Source organism: Achroia grisella, unplaced genomic scaffold, assembly GCF_030625045.1.
Source record: "Achroia grisella isolate CSIRO2021 unplaced genomic scaffold, CSIRO_AGI_Agris_v1 utg149, whole genome shotgun sequence".
NCBI lineage: Eukaryota > Metazoa > Arthropoda > Insecta > Lepidoptera > Pyralidae > Achroia > Achroia grisella.
Genome location: NW_026712644.1, coordinates 4,880,121 through 4,895,827, shown reverse-complemented (window position 1 = coordinate 4,895,827; position 15,707 = coordinate 4,880,121). Strand labels below are relative to the sequence as shown.

At 37.2% G+C, this 15,707-nt stretch overlaps 2 protein-coding genes across 2 annotated transcripts; one reads left to right on the top strand and one right to left on the bottom strand.

Moving 5' to 3' along the window:
* The first annotated feature begins 964 nt into the window (after positions 1–964).
* Positions 965–3,964, top strand: LOC131840688 (thioredoxin-related transmembrane protein 2 homolog). Its single transcript, XM_059188874.1, has 4 exons — positions 965–1,322; positions 2,603–2,863; positions 3,389–3,523; positions 3,856–3,964. Exons 1-4 carry the CDS (start codon positions 1,030–1,032, stop codon positions 3,962–3,964), a joined length of 798 nt encoding a protein of 265 aa, XP_059044857.1. The 5' UTR covers positions 965–1,029.
* A 3,111-nt stretch (positions 3,965–7,075) lies between these two features.
* Positions 7,076–12,275, bottom strand: LOC131840691 (UPF0669 protein C6orf120 homolog). The gene is made up of 4 exons (XM_059188877.1): positions 11,854–12,275; positions 11,144–11,235; positions 9,518–9,668; positions 7,076–7,812 (listed from the first exon to the last, which is right to left on the bottom strand). The coding sequence occupies exons 1-4, from the start codon at positions 12,084–12,086 to the stop codon at positions 7,707–7,709; spliced, it is 582 nt and encodes a 193-aa protein (XP_059044860.1). The 5' UTR covers positions 12,087–12,275; the 3' UTR covers positions 7,076–7,706.
* Between the last annotated feature and the right edge of the window lie 3,432 nt (positions 12,276–15,707).

Here is a 15,707-nt window from a genome sequence, read left to right as displayed (position 1 = left end):
TCAGGTTGACCTCCACGCGGTTCCCCCTGGAAACCATCGTGATAAATTCCTGATTAATTTGTCACGATGGGCTAACAGACCTGACCTCATGCTCATCTTATCATCCTTCATTGGTGCCAGCGTAAACCGTTAGCGCAGGCGGGTGCACCATTCCATTATCATGCCTAAAATAAACTCCCAAGGTAAGCAGAGCTTATTGTATGGGTGGTAGACAACTGATATATATATTTTTTGTAAATACATACATACGTAATATTTCTGTCGATACTTGAGAGCCTTCCATTAGTTTACGTCTCTATTAACAAAGATAATTTAAGTGTTGTTAAATGTAAAATCAGTCTACGCCCCGACTCCGCGTCGACTGGACACGTTATTATTAAGCCATGTAACACACTACCAATAAACTTAATAACGTCTAATAAACAGTACAATTATTACACTTGTATACTCACTACCTACATACTACAATAAAAATATATTATGTAGCGACACCTCATCACAACATATATAACGCTACAGTGATGAGGATAACCACCGCGCTACAAATACGAAGGTTTATACAGTGCGAGGAATTGAACCCGCGACTATCAGAGGATCACTAAACTATTGAGGGTGTCAACAATAGGCGACAACACTATTTTACTTGGTATATTTGAAATTTTGAATCCAGTGTGGGAAAGAGCGATAATTTTTTTGTTCGGTTTTTCCTGTCTCTGAAAAGCAAAAGGACTCAGCCCATACAGCCTCTAAGACAGCAGTCTGATATTATATATCCTTCAATTTATTGTCTTCAAATTTTGATATTACGTATCCAAACATGCATTTATAAGTTTATGTGTTCCTTAATAATTTTTTGATGGAGCGCGGGATGTACTAAAATCTTCATTCACGCCATGCGCTGTCAATGTCAAATTGTCAACGTCAAATCAGGTTACAAAATTATTTATAGCGAGTCTGTGCCTAGGGCTCAGTCTATTTGCTTGTTAATATTTTTTCTAATCTTATTCAAATATAAATAACAATAAAACCATGTCGTTAAATAGTGATTTGAGGCAATTAATGAAACCATATTATTGGATCAATATATTACTCAGTATATCGTACGTTACAAGCAAACGGACTTCAATTATTTGTAATTTTCTGTTCCCCGATGTTGACTGTGAACTGGACAGTCGCGAAACGGAAATACTATTTTTCCTAATTATAGTGGTTATGCTGAGGACTCGAAAGGCGGGAAGTGTGACTATGGTCAATTACCTATCGTCCTCATTTGTTTATACGAAGATTGCTAACTTAATTCTCTGGCTTTACGCGGATATCAGGTACTTTTATATCTTTACCTTACATCGCATAAAATAAAGTCACCGCCGCTGTTGCGAACCAACTAATACTTAATATATCTTTTAAATTACGCAACGGATTTTAATGCAGTTTTCAGTATTAGATAGAGTGATTCAAGAGGAAGGATTATATGTATAATACATGCGTGTTATAGTATAGAATTAGCCGAGAAATTTAAAGACTTGTAATCTGTGCGAAGCCGGGCGCGTCGCTAATTTGTAGTATTACTCGTGAAATTTATAGCACATGTGATATTATGATGTACAAGCTATATTATTGTAGATTTTCATTCAAATCCATTCAGTAGTGTAGAATAGAATAGAAAATCATTTATTCAAATAAACTTACATTGAAGCACTTTTGAATAGTCATTACATTTTTTTAAACTACCGCCTCTCTACCATTTAGTATTGTTTGCGTGAAATAGTAACGAACATCCATCCATACTTACAAACTCACAAACTGTCGCATTTATAATGTTAGTAAGATATGTGCTATTTTTTGTTGGGATTTTTGGGCCTTGAAATATCTCCTTTGGAAAGTATACACTCTATCCTGAGGAGATAAAAACCATCGCTTCTAAGAATATCCTTCAATTCTTGTCCCTGACGGGTCTAGGTAGCGAACTCTGAAAAGGGCGAGCACAATAGATCTATGTAGGTTGCAGTGTTACAAGTCTTTGCACCTGTTAATAGCCCAAATGCACCCGATAAAAAAAACATACACCATGGTGGTCTAGTTTTCATTTTTTTATACGGGGTTTTGGGCTATTGTCAGGTGCTAAGACCTGTAGCACTGCGACCTACATAGGTCTACTGTGCTCGCCCTTTCCAAAGTTCGCTACCCAGACCCGTCAGGGACAAGAATTGAAGGATATTCTTATGAGCGATGGTTTTTATCTCCTCGGGATAGCTAGCATCTTAGTATATATAAAGAACACTGGACTTAACACAGTACCATCTAGTCCCGCGGTAAGCAGAGCTTGTGTTATGAGTACTAGACAACTGATAAAAGATCTATGTACTGAACATAGATTTTTTTTAAAATACATACATAATATACATAGAAAACACCCAGACTGACACAAACAATCATACCCATAAATACATTACATTTGCACTGTGTGAGGTTAAGTTATGTTATCAAACCCGCAACCGTCAGAAATAAAGTGGTGTGCTAAACTGCTAACCCAAAGTTCCCGTCAATTATAAAGTATATATTCTACAAGTATATCCCATAACTTACCATGTAAATTACACAGGTACGGCCTACCATATGGTGCGTTGATCATCCTCTGCGCCCTCCTACTCCCTGAGCCAACATACTCTGGACCGGAACACATCATATACTTCCGAGGGCCTCAGTCCCTCGACGAGGAACTCAAAAGACACAAGACGACATGGCTGGTCTGTCTGTACGCAGCCTGGCATCCTGCTTGCGTGAACTTTGCACCGGTCTTCGCAGAGTTATCCGCGAGCTACAGCTTGGAGAATCTGAAGTTTGGGAAGCTGGATGTAGGCAGGTAAGTACTTTTCACCAATCGTAATTCTAATTTTATTAAGTCTAAGTCGGAGATGGCATGTCTATACATCTATACATATAAATAAAATTGGAGCGTCTGTTTGTAATATAGAACTAACTGTTTTTTACTACATGCATGTGAATATAAATACAATGAAGAGTTTTACAATTTTTGTCTTTCTGTCTGTCTGTTTGTTCCGCTAATCTCTGAAATGGCCTGATCGAATGACGGGACTTTTATTGGCAGGTAGCTGATGTAATAAGGAGTAACTTAGGCTACTTTTATTTTAGAAAAATAAAGGGACTGGTATTATCATGTCATGATAAGAGTCCCTAAATAAATCTAAGATTAAAAAAAAAAGTTAAGTTCCACACAGTTGAAGTGGCAGGAACAGCTAGTATTATAATAATAATAATATAGCCTTTTTCTCCAAAAGTTGGGACACAATTCATAGTTCTAGACAAAATGTCCCGCAACTTAGTGTGCTTTCCACCATCTCTTATCGCATGATCTTTCATTGAACAGATATCCTGAGGCAGCAGCTAAGTACCGTGTCCAAGATGGCCCGACCAGCAGGCAATTGCCCACAGTGCTACTATTCAGCGAGGGCCAGGAGAAACTGCGGAAGCCCCATGCAGACCACACGGGAAAACTTCAAAAGTAATTATCACTTGTTTAAATTTATAATCATATACTATAGTATAAAACAAAGTCGCTGTCGCTGTCTGTCCGTCCCTATGTATGCTTAAATATTTAAAACTACGCAACGGATTTTGAAGTGATTTTTTTTAATAGATAGAGTGATTCAAGGGGATGGTTTATATATATAATACATGTACACCCCTGCGAAACCGGGGTGGCTTAGCTAGTAATACATAAAGCTGCATATTGATATAAAGCCTTTATTGAAACAGTACAGTATTCCTCTATACAAATTAATAAAATTAAAGTGTCTGTTAGTATTCAATATATATTAATTTAATTTTTTCCAGATTTTTATTCTCAAAAGACAATATGAAAGCAGCATTCGATATTGATGACCTGTACCAGGAGTGCAAAGAGAAGCTTTCCGCTGCCAAAAATAACAAAAAGACTGAGTAGACCATCAGTAGACCGAGAAGACCATCTGATGACTCAGTAAACCGTTAACAGACTGGGTAGACTATCAAAAAACGAGTAAGCCAGTATAACACTCAATGCAATGAGAATGAGTAGACCGTTACGTAACCCAGTATACCATCAGTAGACTGTCTTGTCTCATATAAATCAGGAAATTATTAATATAAGACCAATGTAGACCATTATAACACCTAGATTATTATTATAATAAGAAGAATATCATTGCAAATACCCAGTAGACCATCAGAAGACCGAGTAGACTTAGGAAGCATTAGCGTATTTGAAGCTATATATACATGTTTATGGTTTAGAGAGTAACTATTGTTTGACTAAGAGATTTATTGCACAATGATTGTTAGTTGTAGTTGCCATATAAAAAATAAGGAAGTATTATGAATTTGAATCTCTTTTGTTAATTAATAATAATATTTATGTATTTTAAGTTTCACTGCCTTTATACGATACGTTCTTTTATATCCGCAATTTTTCGCCAGGCTATCGGCTTTATGATTGTCCCCTATTTTTTAAATCTTTAAATTTCCAATCCTCCGTCAGAAGGGCGACGGGAGGGTGTGTAAGATTTATACCCCACTAAAAAACCACACGCTGTACCTACGAGCACTATTGCCGGAGGTAAAGTCGCGGTAAATTGCTAACGAGACACTTCTAGCGCTGCCCTAGCCTGTAGATAGTGTAGGGTTCTTTTTTTATGGATGATAATGGATTGGTGAACCCGCCTGCGCTAACGGTTTACGCTGGCGGGGCACCAGTGGAGGATGATAAGATGAACATGAAGTCAGGTCAGTTAGCCCATCGTGATAAATTCACTAAGGATTTATCACGATGGTTTCCAGGGGGAACCGCGTTGAGGTGGACCTGACACGGTACATTGCTAGCAATAAGATCATCAGTTCACATTACTAACAATCCCCTTTCCCTGATGGTGTAGGGTTGGTCCCATCACGTTGTTAGGGCGACCTATTTCGCCCTTCTCAATTGTGGAGCCGTGTGGACACGTGCACGCCTCCGGGGCCATTTGATTAGGGTACCGACGGCAGTGGGGTTATAGATGGGGCGGAGTTGGATATGACCCTATACCTAGCATGTTCTTTTCTTGGATTATTATTATGATTGACCGTATGTTTATGAAATTGTGTTCAAATTAAATGTTATATTGTGTTCTAGTTTTGTATGTAAATAAATTATTTATTGTTTGTAAATGTTTATTTTAAATTCAAATTCAAATTCAAAAATCATTTATTCATGTAGGACATTTTAGCCGCTTATGAACGTCAAATTTTTACATTATAATTTTATTTTTTTCCGTACCGTCCAGTTCGGTATATAGATCCAATTGAGAAGAACTGGCAAGAAACTCAATTGAATTACTTTTTTTTTAAAGCCAGTTTATTTACAATGTATATTTATATAGGTGTCTATGTCTAACATTAAATGAAAATCCAGTGCATGAACAACTATTGCCATGCACGCTCGTCATTCAGTAATCGTTTAGTGAGTAATAGGCTTTGCTCAGTAAATATGATTTAACAGATGTTTTGAATTTATTTAAGGGTAATTCCATCATATCCTTTGGTATCTTATTGTAAATTTTTATACCTATTCCCATAGAAGACCTATTAACTTTTTCTAAACGATACTTGGGGACAGCAAGTTTGTCTTTAAATCTAGTATTAATATTATGAATATTGCTGTTTTTTGGAAATAACTCAAGATTTTTATGAACATATAGGTTATTTGAATATTTTTTTTTTTAATTTTATACACTACAATTTAATGTACAAATAAATAAAACAACAAGTAATTTTAAATTACCAGATTTTTTCTAAATGTAATGAAAATAAATAAGGTTCTTACATCATTCCATTGTCGTACTTTATGTGGCGAAAATTGAAGAAACTTTGTCTGTCTGTTTGTTCGGGCTAATCCCTGGAATGCTTGGACCGATTTTGACGGGTTTTAACTTACAGATGGCTAATATTATGAGGAGTAACTTAGTATACATATATTACAGAAATTATCATTCCATTGTCGTACTTTATGTGGCGAAAATTGAAGAAACTTTGTCTGTCTGTTTGTTCGGGCTAATCCCTGGAATGCTTGGACCGATTTTGACGGGTTTTAACTTACAGATGGCTAATATTATGAGGAGTAACTTAGTATACATATATTATAGAAATTTATTTTATTATAAAAAAAAATAAGGTATATCCACGCGGACGAACAGACAGGTAAGTCGTAATATACCAATTATAAAAAAAGAGTGTTAAATTCCACTCGGACAAAGTTGCGGCTAACAGCTAGTCATAATCATAAATTTAATATTAATTACGGCTCTAACAGCAGATGGGGTAGTGAGAGATTATAAAGTTTAAGTGTAAGGTTTTTATTAGGTTATAGATCCAGTTATTTATAAAATGAAACGAATATTATAATTTTAAATATATTTAATGACTAGATTAAAACATAATAATTATAAATATTCACAGATTCTTTAATAACATATCTGTTTATGGCCTCGTGGGCCTAGCGGTTAGCCGCACCGCTCTACTTCCGATGGACGCGGGTTTGATTCCTCGCACTATTCGTCTGGATATTTTCTATAATGTATTTATATCAGTTGTCTATCACTCATAATACAAGCTCTGCTTAGCTTGAGACTAGATGGCGCTATGTGAATTGTCCAGGGCTGTAAAAATATAAAATAAAACAATTTGTTGATGCCGTATCTATGTTGCCAAGCTTTTTTGTTAGTTTGTTTGTGCATTTGTGTGCTTTAGTAGTTACTGTGTTATAGGAATCCGTTACAGTCACTTCAATATAATCATCACTGGTGCCCCATACCATTATCATCTATTAAAAATCTTCAACAGCTCACGGTTCAAGATACTTCATACTTCAGACAATTTCTTTGAAAAATTGATAAAAAAATATTTATTAATGGAAAACTGTTTTGGCATACCACAATGTAACGGTCATTTCAATGAAGGATTATGAAGGATTATGGGGGATTATTAAACACATGTTCGTGTGACGTGGGCTACGTCACACGAACATGTATTTCCATCAAAACACATGAGATAGTGTAGGGTAAACCCTATCACCTCGTGGAACCCTTTAACATGTGACGTAACTTAAGGAGGACCTTGTAATAGACCTACATGAATAAAGATATGAATATATTTTGAATTGAATTTTCACGTTGGTCCGCCCTACAGATGGTGTAGGGCAGACCCTATCACCTCGTGGAACCCTTTAACATGTGACGTAACTTAAGGAGGACCTTGTAATAGACCTACATGAATAAAGATGTTTTGAATTGAATTTTGACGTTGGTCCGCCTTATAGATGGTGTAGGGCAGGCCCTATCACCTCGTGGAACCCTTTAACATGTGGCGTAACTTAAGGAGGACCTTGTAATAGACCTACATGAATAAAGATATGAATATATTTTGAATTGAATTTTCACGTTGGTCCGCCCTACAGATGGTGTAGGGTAGACCCTATCACCTCGTGGAACCCTTTAACATGTGGCGTAACTTAAGGAGGACCTTGTAATAGACCTACATGAATAAAGATGTTTTGAATTTAATTTTGACGATGGTTCGCCTTATAGATGGTGTAGGGCAGGCCCTATCACCTCGTGGAACCCTTAACATGTGACGTAACTTAAGGGCGGCCCATCATGAGAACTCGAACCGGTTACCTATAGGACAAAGGTCTCAAATATCATATCCAATATACTCAATAACTTCATTAGACGAGGTTTGTTCTCATCATCGGTTTTCTTCTGTACTGGCTTCTCTCGATTCCTCTTGTCCAGACCTGAAAAAATAAAGAAAATTATTTTTTTCGGACTATAATGCTGTTGGCCGCAGCTGGCCTTTACAGCTTCACTGGACGATAGGGGGCGAGTGCAGATGGCACTCTAAACCAAAGGAAGGACTTACGGAGCGGAAATCTGGTCCCGACTCGTGAGGTGCTTATATTGCAACTTCAATCTTTATACTTCTTATACCTTTATGTTATCCTGGTACTTTCACTGGAGTATTGCAGTTTAAAGTATACATCCAGACTTATGCAAAGTGTCGTGTATACATATCGGTGCTTTTTTCGGACTACTCTAATGCTGTTGGCCGCAGCTGGCCTTTACAGCTTCACCGGACGATAGGGGGCGAGGGTAGATGGTACTCCAAACTAAAGGAAGGACTTATGGAGCGGTTGAAACAACTCCCGCCTGACGGATACGACTTGTCTCCCTCAGGTTTTCAGTTAATTTATTAAATAGATTTACAGACTAAACAATTTTTGTTTTTCGGACAACTCCAATGCTGTCCGCAGCTGGCCTTTACAGCTTCACCGGACGATAGGGGGCGAGTGCAGATGACACTCCAAACCAAAAGAAGGACTTATGGAGCGGCTGCAGGCCAACTTCCGCCTGACGGATACGATTATAATCTGAGGGGACCGCTAGGAGGTTCGAATCTCGGCCTGTACCGTAATTTCGATCTCGATTCGAGTCTTAACAAATGCTTACTGACTATGGTCAATTTGTTCGTTTTTGTTAAATTTTTTTATAAATGTCTAGGAAGAACTTGAACCACATAACGAATTTTATAATTATTTTTGTCTCCTTTGTTTTGAAAGTAGGGCATTCCCATATACATATCTAAAGAGCCATCTTCATAAATTACTTTGTCTATTCTAACCAAATAGTGCTTTATCACTATTAGCCCCCCACGCGGTTCCCCCTGGAAACCATCGTGTTAAATTCCTGGTGAATTTATCACGATGTGCTAACTGACCTGACGTCATGCTCATCTTATCATCCTCCACTGGTGCCCCACCAGCGTAGACCGTTAGCGCAGGCGGGTGCACCATTCCATTATCATAAAAAAAAACTTATGACCATATAGAGCAAGAGGCAACGACGGCCAGACACACGTCCTATTAGTAACTGTGAAAGTTCTTGTATGTGTGTCCCCAACACAGGTAAGAACGATCCCCAAACATGAAACCTGGATCGTGGTTCCAGGTATCATGTTTGGGGATCGTACTTACCTTTTACTTTATACTTTAAATTTAATTTATAATTTACTAATAAGACATATGTCTGGCCGTCGTGGGCTCTTGCTCTATATGGTCATAAGTTTTTTTTATGATAATGGAATGGTGCACCCGCCTGCGCTAACGGTTTACGCTGGCGGGGCACCAGTGGAGGGTGATAAGATGAGCATGAGGTCAGGTCAGTTAGCCCATCGTGATAAATTCACCAGGAATTTATCACGATGGTTTCCAGGAGGAACCGCGTGGAGGTCGACCTTCCTAGGTACATTGTTAGGAATGGGGTTATCAATCCACATTACTAATAATCCCCTTTTCCCCCTATGGTCATAGGTCTCTTACCTAATGTGTCCAGGGTTTCTAAAACGTGAAAGACGAACCTGGTGTCTGGGCCCTATGTTGAGAAACACTGGGACAGAGTGTAATGTATGATAAATCAACTTGATAGACTACTGGATTCTGTGATTACCTGTGCTTTCATCGTTGTCTTGACTCTGTTGGAAGGCCAGCATTTGGACATCGTTCATGACCGCGTTGGTGTCCAGGAAGACTTGGATGCTGTACTCGGAGTATATCTGAGACCAGTGCCCGTATATGCCAATACCTGACAAAGAATTAATTACTTATTAGAAGAAAACTGATGCAAAATGTATTTTTCTAAAATAAAAGTAGCCTAAGTTACTCCTTATTACATCAGCTACCTGCCAAAAAAAGTGCCATCAAAATCGGTCCAGCCATTTCAGAGATTAGCAGGAACAAACAGACAAAGATTGTAAATATGTTATTTTGGTGTACGGTTATTTCAATATTACAAACAGACACTCCAATTTTATTTATATGTATGTATAGATTATAATATATAATATTGACGACCTCAGTGGTCTAGCACACCGCTTTACGACCGATGGACGCGGGTTCGATTCCTCGCACGGCACAAATATTTGTATTCATGAGTATGATTGTTTGTATCAGTCTGGGTGTTTTCTATGTATAATATGTTTACAAAAAAAATATCTATGTACAGTCAACCCTCCTATAACGCGGTACTCTCAGAACGCGGTTTCCATATAACGCGGAGCTGAAATTGCGACAGCCCTCCTATAACGCGGTACTCTTACAGCGCGGTTTCCGTTCAACAACGTCCCATCAGTTCTTTCCGTGCACCCAATGAATGGTTTTAACTGGATATGTTTATATCAGCGTGGTTCACGGGTGGGTGGTTCTCCTCATGCGCTATCTTCCACTTCTATTAACTAAATAGTTTCGCATCGACAGCGTGCCATGCGTGTGTGTGTCTAACGAAACTGTAACATGAAAGATATATATGTGATCTTTTGACTACATTGTCGCGTGAACTATAGAAAAACTACGTTCTGCTTATGTCTTAGCCGCTTAAAACCAATGTGAAGATCAACCAAGTGAGGAAGACATTTTGCCCATTAAAAGAAGGCGAGTTAGGCGACTCATATCTGACAGTGAGGATGAGTGTTGAAAGATTACATCATTTTTACAAAAGTCTTTCTTTTGTTTTTGTTGGAAAACAGTTTTTTAGTTTAGTTTTTGTTCATTTTTTTCATCATTTCCTTATTTTTATTGAATTGAAGAGTTCATACTCTTCAATTCAATAAAAATAATTTATAATTTATCTTGTCTTTTGTATTTATTGGTCTCCATATAACGCGGTACGAATGATGTGATTTGTACTTATTCTGAGTCTCTTATAGCGCGGTTTCCATACAACGCAGTAGACGGTTTCCATAGAACGCGCTACGAATTAGCCTGGTTTGTACGGTTAAATCCGAGTTTCTTATAGCGCGGTTTCCATACAACGCGGTACGCACTCACCGCGTTATAGGAGGGTTGACTGTATTTGTATCAGTTATCTACTACTGGGTACTACCCATAACACAAGCTTTAGCTAGCTTAACTTGGGTCTAGATGGCGCTGTGTGAATTGTCCTGAGATTATTATTATTATTGTTTATAAAAATAAACAGATTAGTCAAATTGAAGGATAAAAAATATTAATTTAAAATGTGTTACTGAATTTTTAATGTTTTTATGGTTATAGTGTAGTCACCTATGGGTCTGGGGAAGTCGGCTGGTATGTTGACCATGTCAGGTCCACACGTCGCTGAGCTGAAGTTATTCTTGTCGACCTCATAACTCGGCCTGAAATTGGTGAACATCATTACATAGTATAAAACAAAGTGGCTGTCTTTCTGTCCCTACATATGCTTAAATCTTTAAAACTACGCAACAGATTTTAAATCGTAAATGTAATTTTTTTTTAATAGATAGTGTATCTAGAGGTAGGTTTATATGTATAATACATGTACACCCGTGCGAAGCCGGGGCGAGTAGCTAGTAAATAATAATAAATAACATGAGACAACACAGCACCAACTAGTCCCATACTAAGTAGAGCTTGTAAAATTCATGATTTTGTACATATTTGTTAGATTCTGTGGTCTAGTCGATGGTCTTACTTCCGATGGTCGCGGGTTCAATTTCACGCATGGCACAAACATTTATATTCATGAGTATGATTGTTATATATATTTTTTACAATTTTGTCTATCTGTCTGTCTCTATGTTCCTGCTAATCTCTGAAATGCCTGGACCGATTTTGACGGGAGATTTTTTGGCAGGTAGCTGATGTACTAAAGTTAAATTCCACGCGGACGAGGTCACGGGTACAGCTAGTCATCAATAAAAGAAAAACAACCCCCTTTCACCTTAATTGTCTAGGGTTGTTATTATGAATAAAAACATATTTTAGGTTTATACCTTATACTATCCGATACGTAGAGGTCTGCATCACCACTCAAAGAGGTCAGCTCCACCAACAGGGGCCCCACATGCCCAAGTTGCCAATACGAAAAGTTTCCAGCACCCACTACACCGACAACAGTATCTAGAAGCACTTTATCAGTGTCAGTTTGAACATAACCTGATAATAAAGACGATAATGTCGATATACATATAATGCCCATGAAAACTAATATAAATTCTCTACGCATAGTTTCTCAATTCATTAATTTGTTGCAAAAAATTGCAAAAGTACAACAAAAATATATCACGGCTATTTACGACAGATTATAGACAATTAGACTGACTTTTGAAAAATTACTGACAGCCCGACGTCAGGACTGTCAGTATGACAGTTGTGCCTTTTCTTTTTATCCTTGAAAGGTAAGGCAAAGTAAACAGTGCCCATACAGCCAAATCGTGCCTTTCTATTAGTAAGTTACTATAAAAAAAAAATCGGTAGACAAATCTAAAATCCACAGCGCTAACAATATTATCTGATTGCACTGAGAATGAGTGCGTAGCGGTTTGTATGTTGATTATCGCATGCCCCTTGTTATGCTGTAATTATTTATATAAAAAAAACATATATTCAAAAGAGCAACACAAGTTTCTTGCTCATCTTTCGGTGGTAGAATCAAAATATGACTATTTTGTAATGAGTTTATTTGAATAAAGATTATTTCTATTTCTATAATGACAAACAATAACATCCTAAGAGGGTGCGTCAGTGCGAGTTAGGGCGTCAGGGCAACCATTTTGCCGCGAAATAAATTTCAGGGGCAACTAACTTCGGAAGGCTGCGTGAATAACCTCTTGATTAACAGGAATATATAAAATGTTATGGAAAAAATAATAAATATTAGCTGTTATACAACTGTAATTATCATAAATTCATAATCAATGTAGATTAAAATAAGTAGTACAAACATGTCATTTATACATATAAATAAAATTGCAGTGTCTGTTTGTAATATTGAAATAACCGTTTTTACTACGTGCATATGAATATAAATACGGTACATACACCAAAATAACATTTTTTACAATTTTTGTCTGTCTGTCTGTCCGTTTGTTCCGGCTAATCTCTGAAATGGTTGGACCGATTATAACGGGACTTTTTTTGGCGAGTATCAAATGTAATAAGGAGTAACTTAGGCTACTTTTATTTTAGAAAAATAAAGTTAAATTCCACGCGGACGAAGTCGCGGGTACAGCTAGTTGAAAATAAGATTCTCTGATCTGGTTTGTTAGCAATTTCAACAGGGAGGAAACGGCATTTTATTTACATTTTATCTCCTAGCAATCAGGTAGACTCTATGCGGTTCCCCCTGGAAACCATAATGATAAGTTCCTGGTACCACGATGTGCTAACTGACCTGACCTCATGCTCATCTTATCATCCTCCACTGGTGCCCCGCCAGTGTGTATCCTTAGCGCAGACGAGTAAACACTCCATTACCAACCATAAAATAAAAACATAAGTTGCTAAACGTAGTGTCATACTTGGAGACAATACTGTTTTTTATTTTTTAACCTTTCTTTATTATAATAGTTTTTTATTCATATTTTTATATGTAAAAATGAAAGTGTATAATAATAATCTCAGGACAATTCACACAGCGCCATCTAGACCCAAGTTAAGCTAAGTAAAACTTGTGTTATGGGTACTAGATGACTGATACATATACATAGTTTTTTTTTGTAAATACATACATATTATACATAGAAAACACCCAGACCGATACAAAAAATTATACTCATGAATACAAATGTTTGTGCCGTGCGAGGAATCGAACCCGCGACCATCGGTCGTAAAGCGGTGTGCTAGACCACCGAGGTTGTCAATAGTATAGTCGATTATAATATGAATGTAGATGGATGTAAAGGGAGGGGACGCCCTAAGAAAAGATGGATGGATTGTGTGAAAGATGATATGAATAAAAGAAGAGTATGCTCAGATATGACGACCGATAGAGAGCAGTGGAAGAGAATGACATACTGCGCCGACCACAAATAATGGGATAAAGGCAAGGCAATGATGATTCATATCATCATCATCATCATCATCTGCTTCTTCCTTATCCCATTTATTTGGGGTCGGCGTAATATGTTTTTCGCTTCCATTCATCCCTGTTTGCAGTCATTGCGTTATTTACTTCCTTTCTTACCATATCATCTTTCACACAGTCCATCCATCTCTTTTTTGTCCTTCCTCTGCCCTTATAACCATCCACATTCATTTGTAACATCTTTCTTAAAATATTATCCTCGTTCCTACGCATTACATGTCCATACCATGATAGACGATATATATATATATATATATCGTTTGTCATTCCAATTGTATAAAAAGATATCTATTGTCATGACCACAGGAAATGTAAATGATTCGATCGAGTGATGAATCATGAAATTATCATATTTACAATATTATTATCATTGTGAGGTGTAAAGATAAACAAAAGATAAAAGATACATTCAAAACAAAACATAGATTATATTAACTTTGTTATGAATGATGTATAGACAAGATAATCCTTTCAAAACTGCTATCATTCTTACTAAATGACAAATATACAAATAATATTAATAATAATCTCAGGACAATTCACACAGCGCCATCTAGACCAAAGTTAAGCTAGCTAAAGCTTGTGTTTTTTTTTGTGTATGATAATGGAATGGTGCACCCGCCTGCGCTAACGGTCTACGCTGGCGGGGCACCAGTGGAGGATGATAAGATGAGCATGAGGTCAGGTCAGTTAGCACATCGTGACAAATTCATCAAGAATTCATCACGATGGTTTCCAGGGAGAACCGCGTGGAGGTCGACCTAACATGGTACATTCCTAGCAATGGGAGTTACTAGTTCCCATTGGTAACAAACCCTCTAAAGCTTGTGTTATTGGTACCAGATATCTGATACAAATACATAGATATTATGTGTTGCCTAGTACCCATAACACAAGCTCTGCTTACTGTGGGCCTAGATGGCGGTGTGTTAATTAAAAAATATATATAACCTATACTTATGTTACTCTGATGTATTAAACTATATTATTGTAATTTAAATAATGTAAATTAAATATTGTAATGGGTGAAAACTGTGATTGGTACAGTTTATGCTGTAAATAATATAAATGACGTAGTGGAGTAACTTGAAACAGTCATGCTCGCTATAAAGTTCAAACTTGTGGCGGCGTGGTGGGCCGGGTCGATGTGCTCCCTCTAATATGGTTGAGTGCAATGTATTGGGAAGTTTCAGAAATGATACGTCGATACAGTAGTACATTTAGTTTATTCCTTTCTTCAAATCACCCTCCACATAAATTGCATCGCTGTACATTCACGTCTGGTCGTTGCGGTCGCCTCGAACCAAGAGAGCGCAGCCCGCTCCTTCCTTGTTCCCGGCCTCTTTATCTCCATTCCTATTGGTGGCGGCATAATCGTGACGCCACCAACTTCACGTGACTTACTATGGCTTTTAATGAATGAAATGTAAGTAACAAATTAGTCAACCGAGTGTTCTTTAGGTATTGAAGCTAACAGCTCGGCCATCCTGTTCGAAGCGAGTCCCTGCGCGCCATTACGACCAGGCATGGTTATGATCAGCATAAATTGAACAATTATGTAATGTTTATTATTTACAACAATAACGCTAGCATACTCAAAACGTCACTATACGAAAATTAATATAAACTGAAACATTTATAAACAATTATATAATAGAATAACAAAGATATTATTTTCCTTAATAATAATAACAACATTTTATTTGCAAATATGGATAATCAATAAGATGTTACAACAGTTTTGCTATATATTTCGTTTAT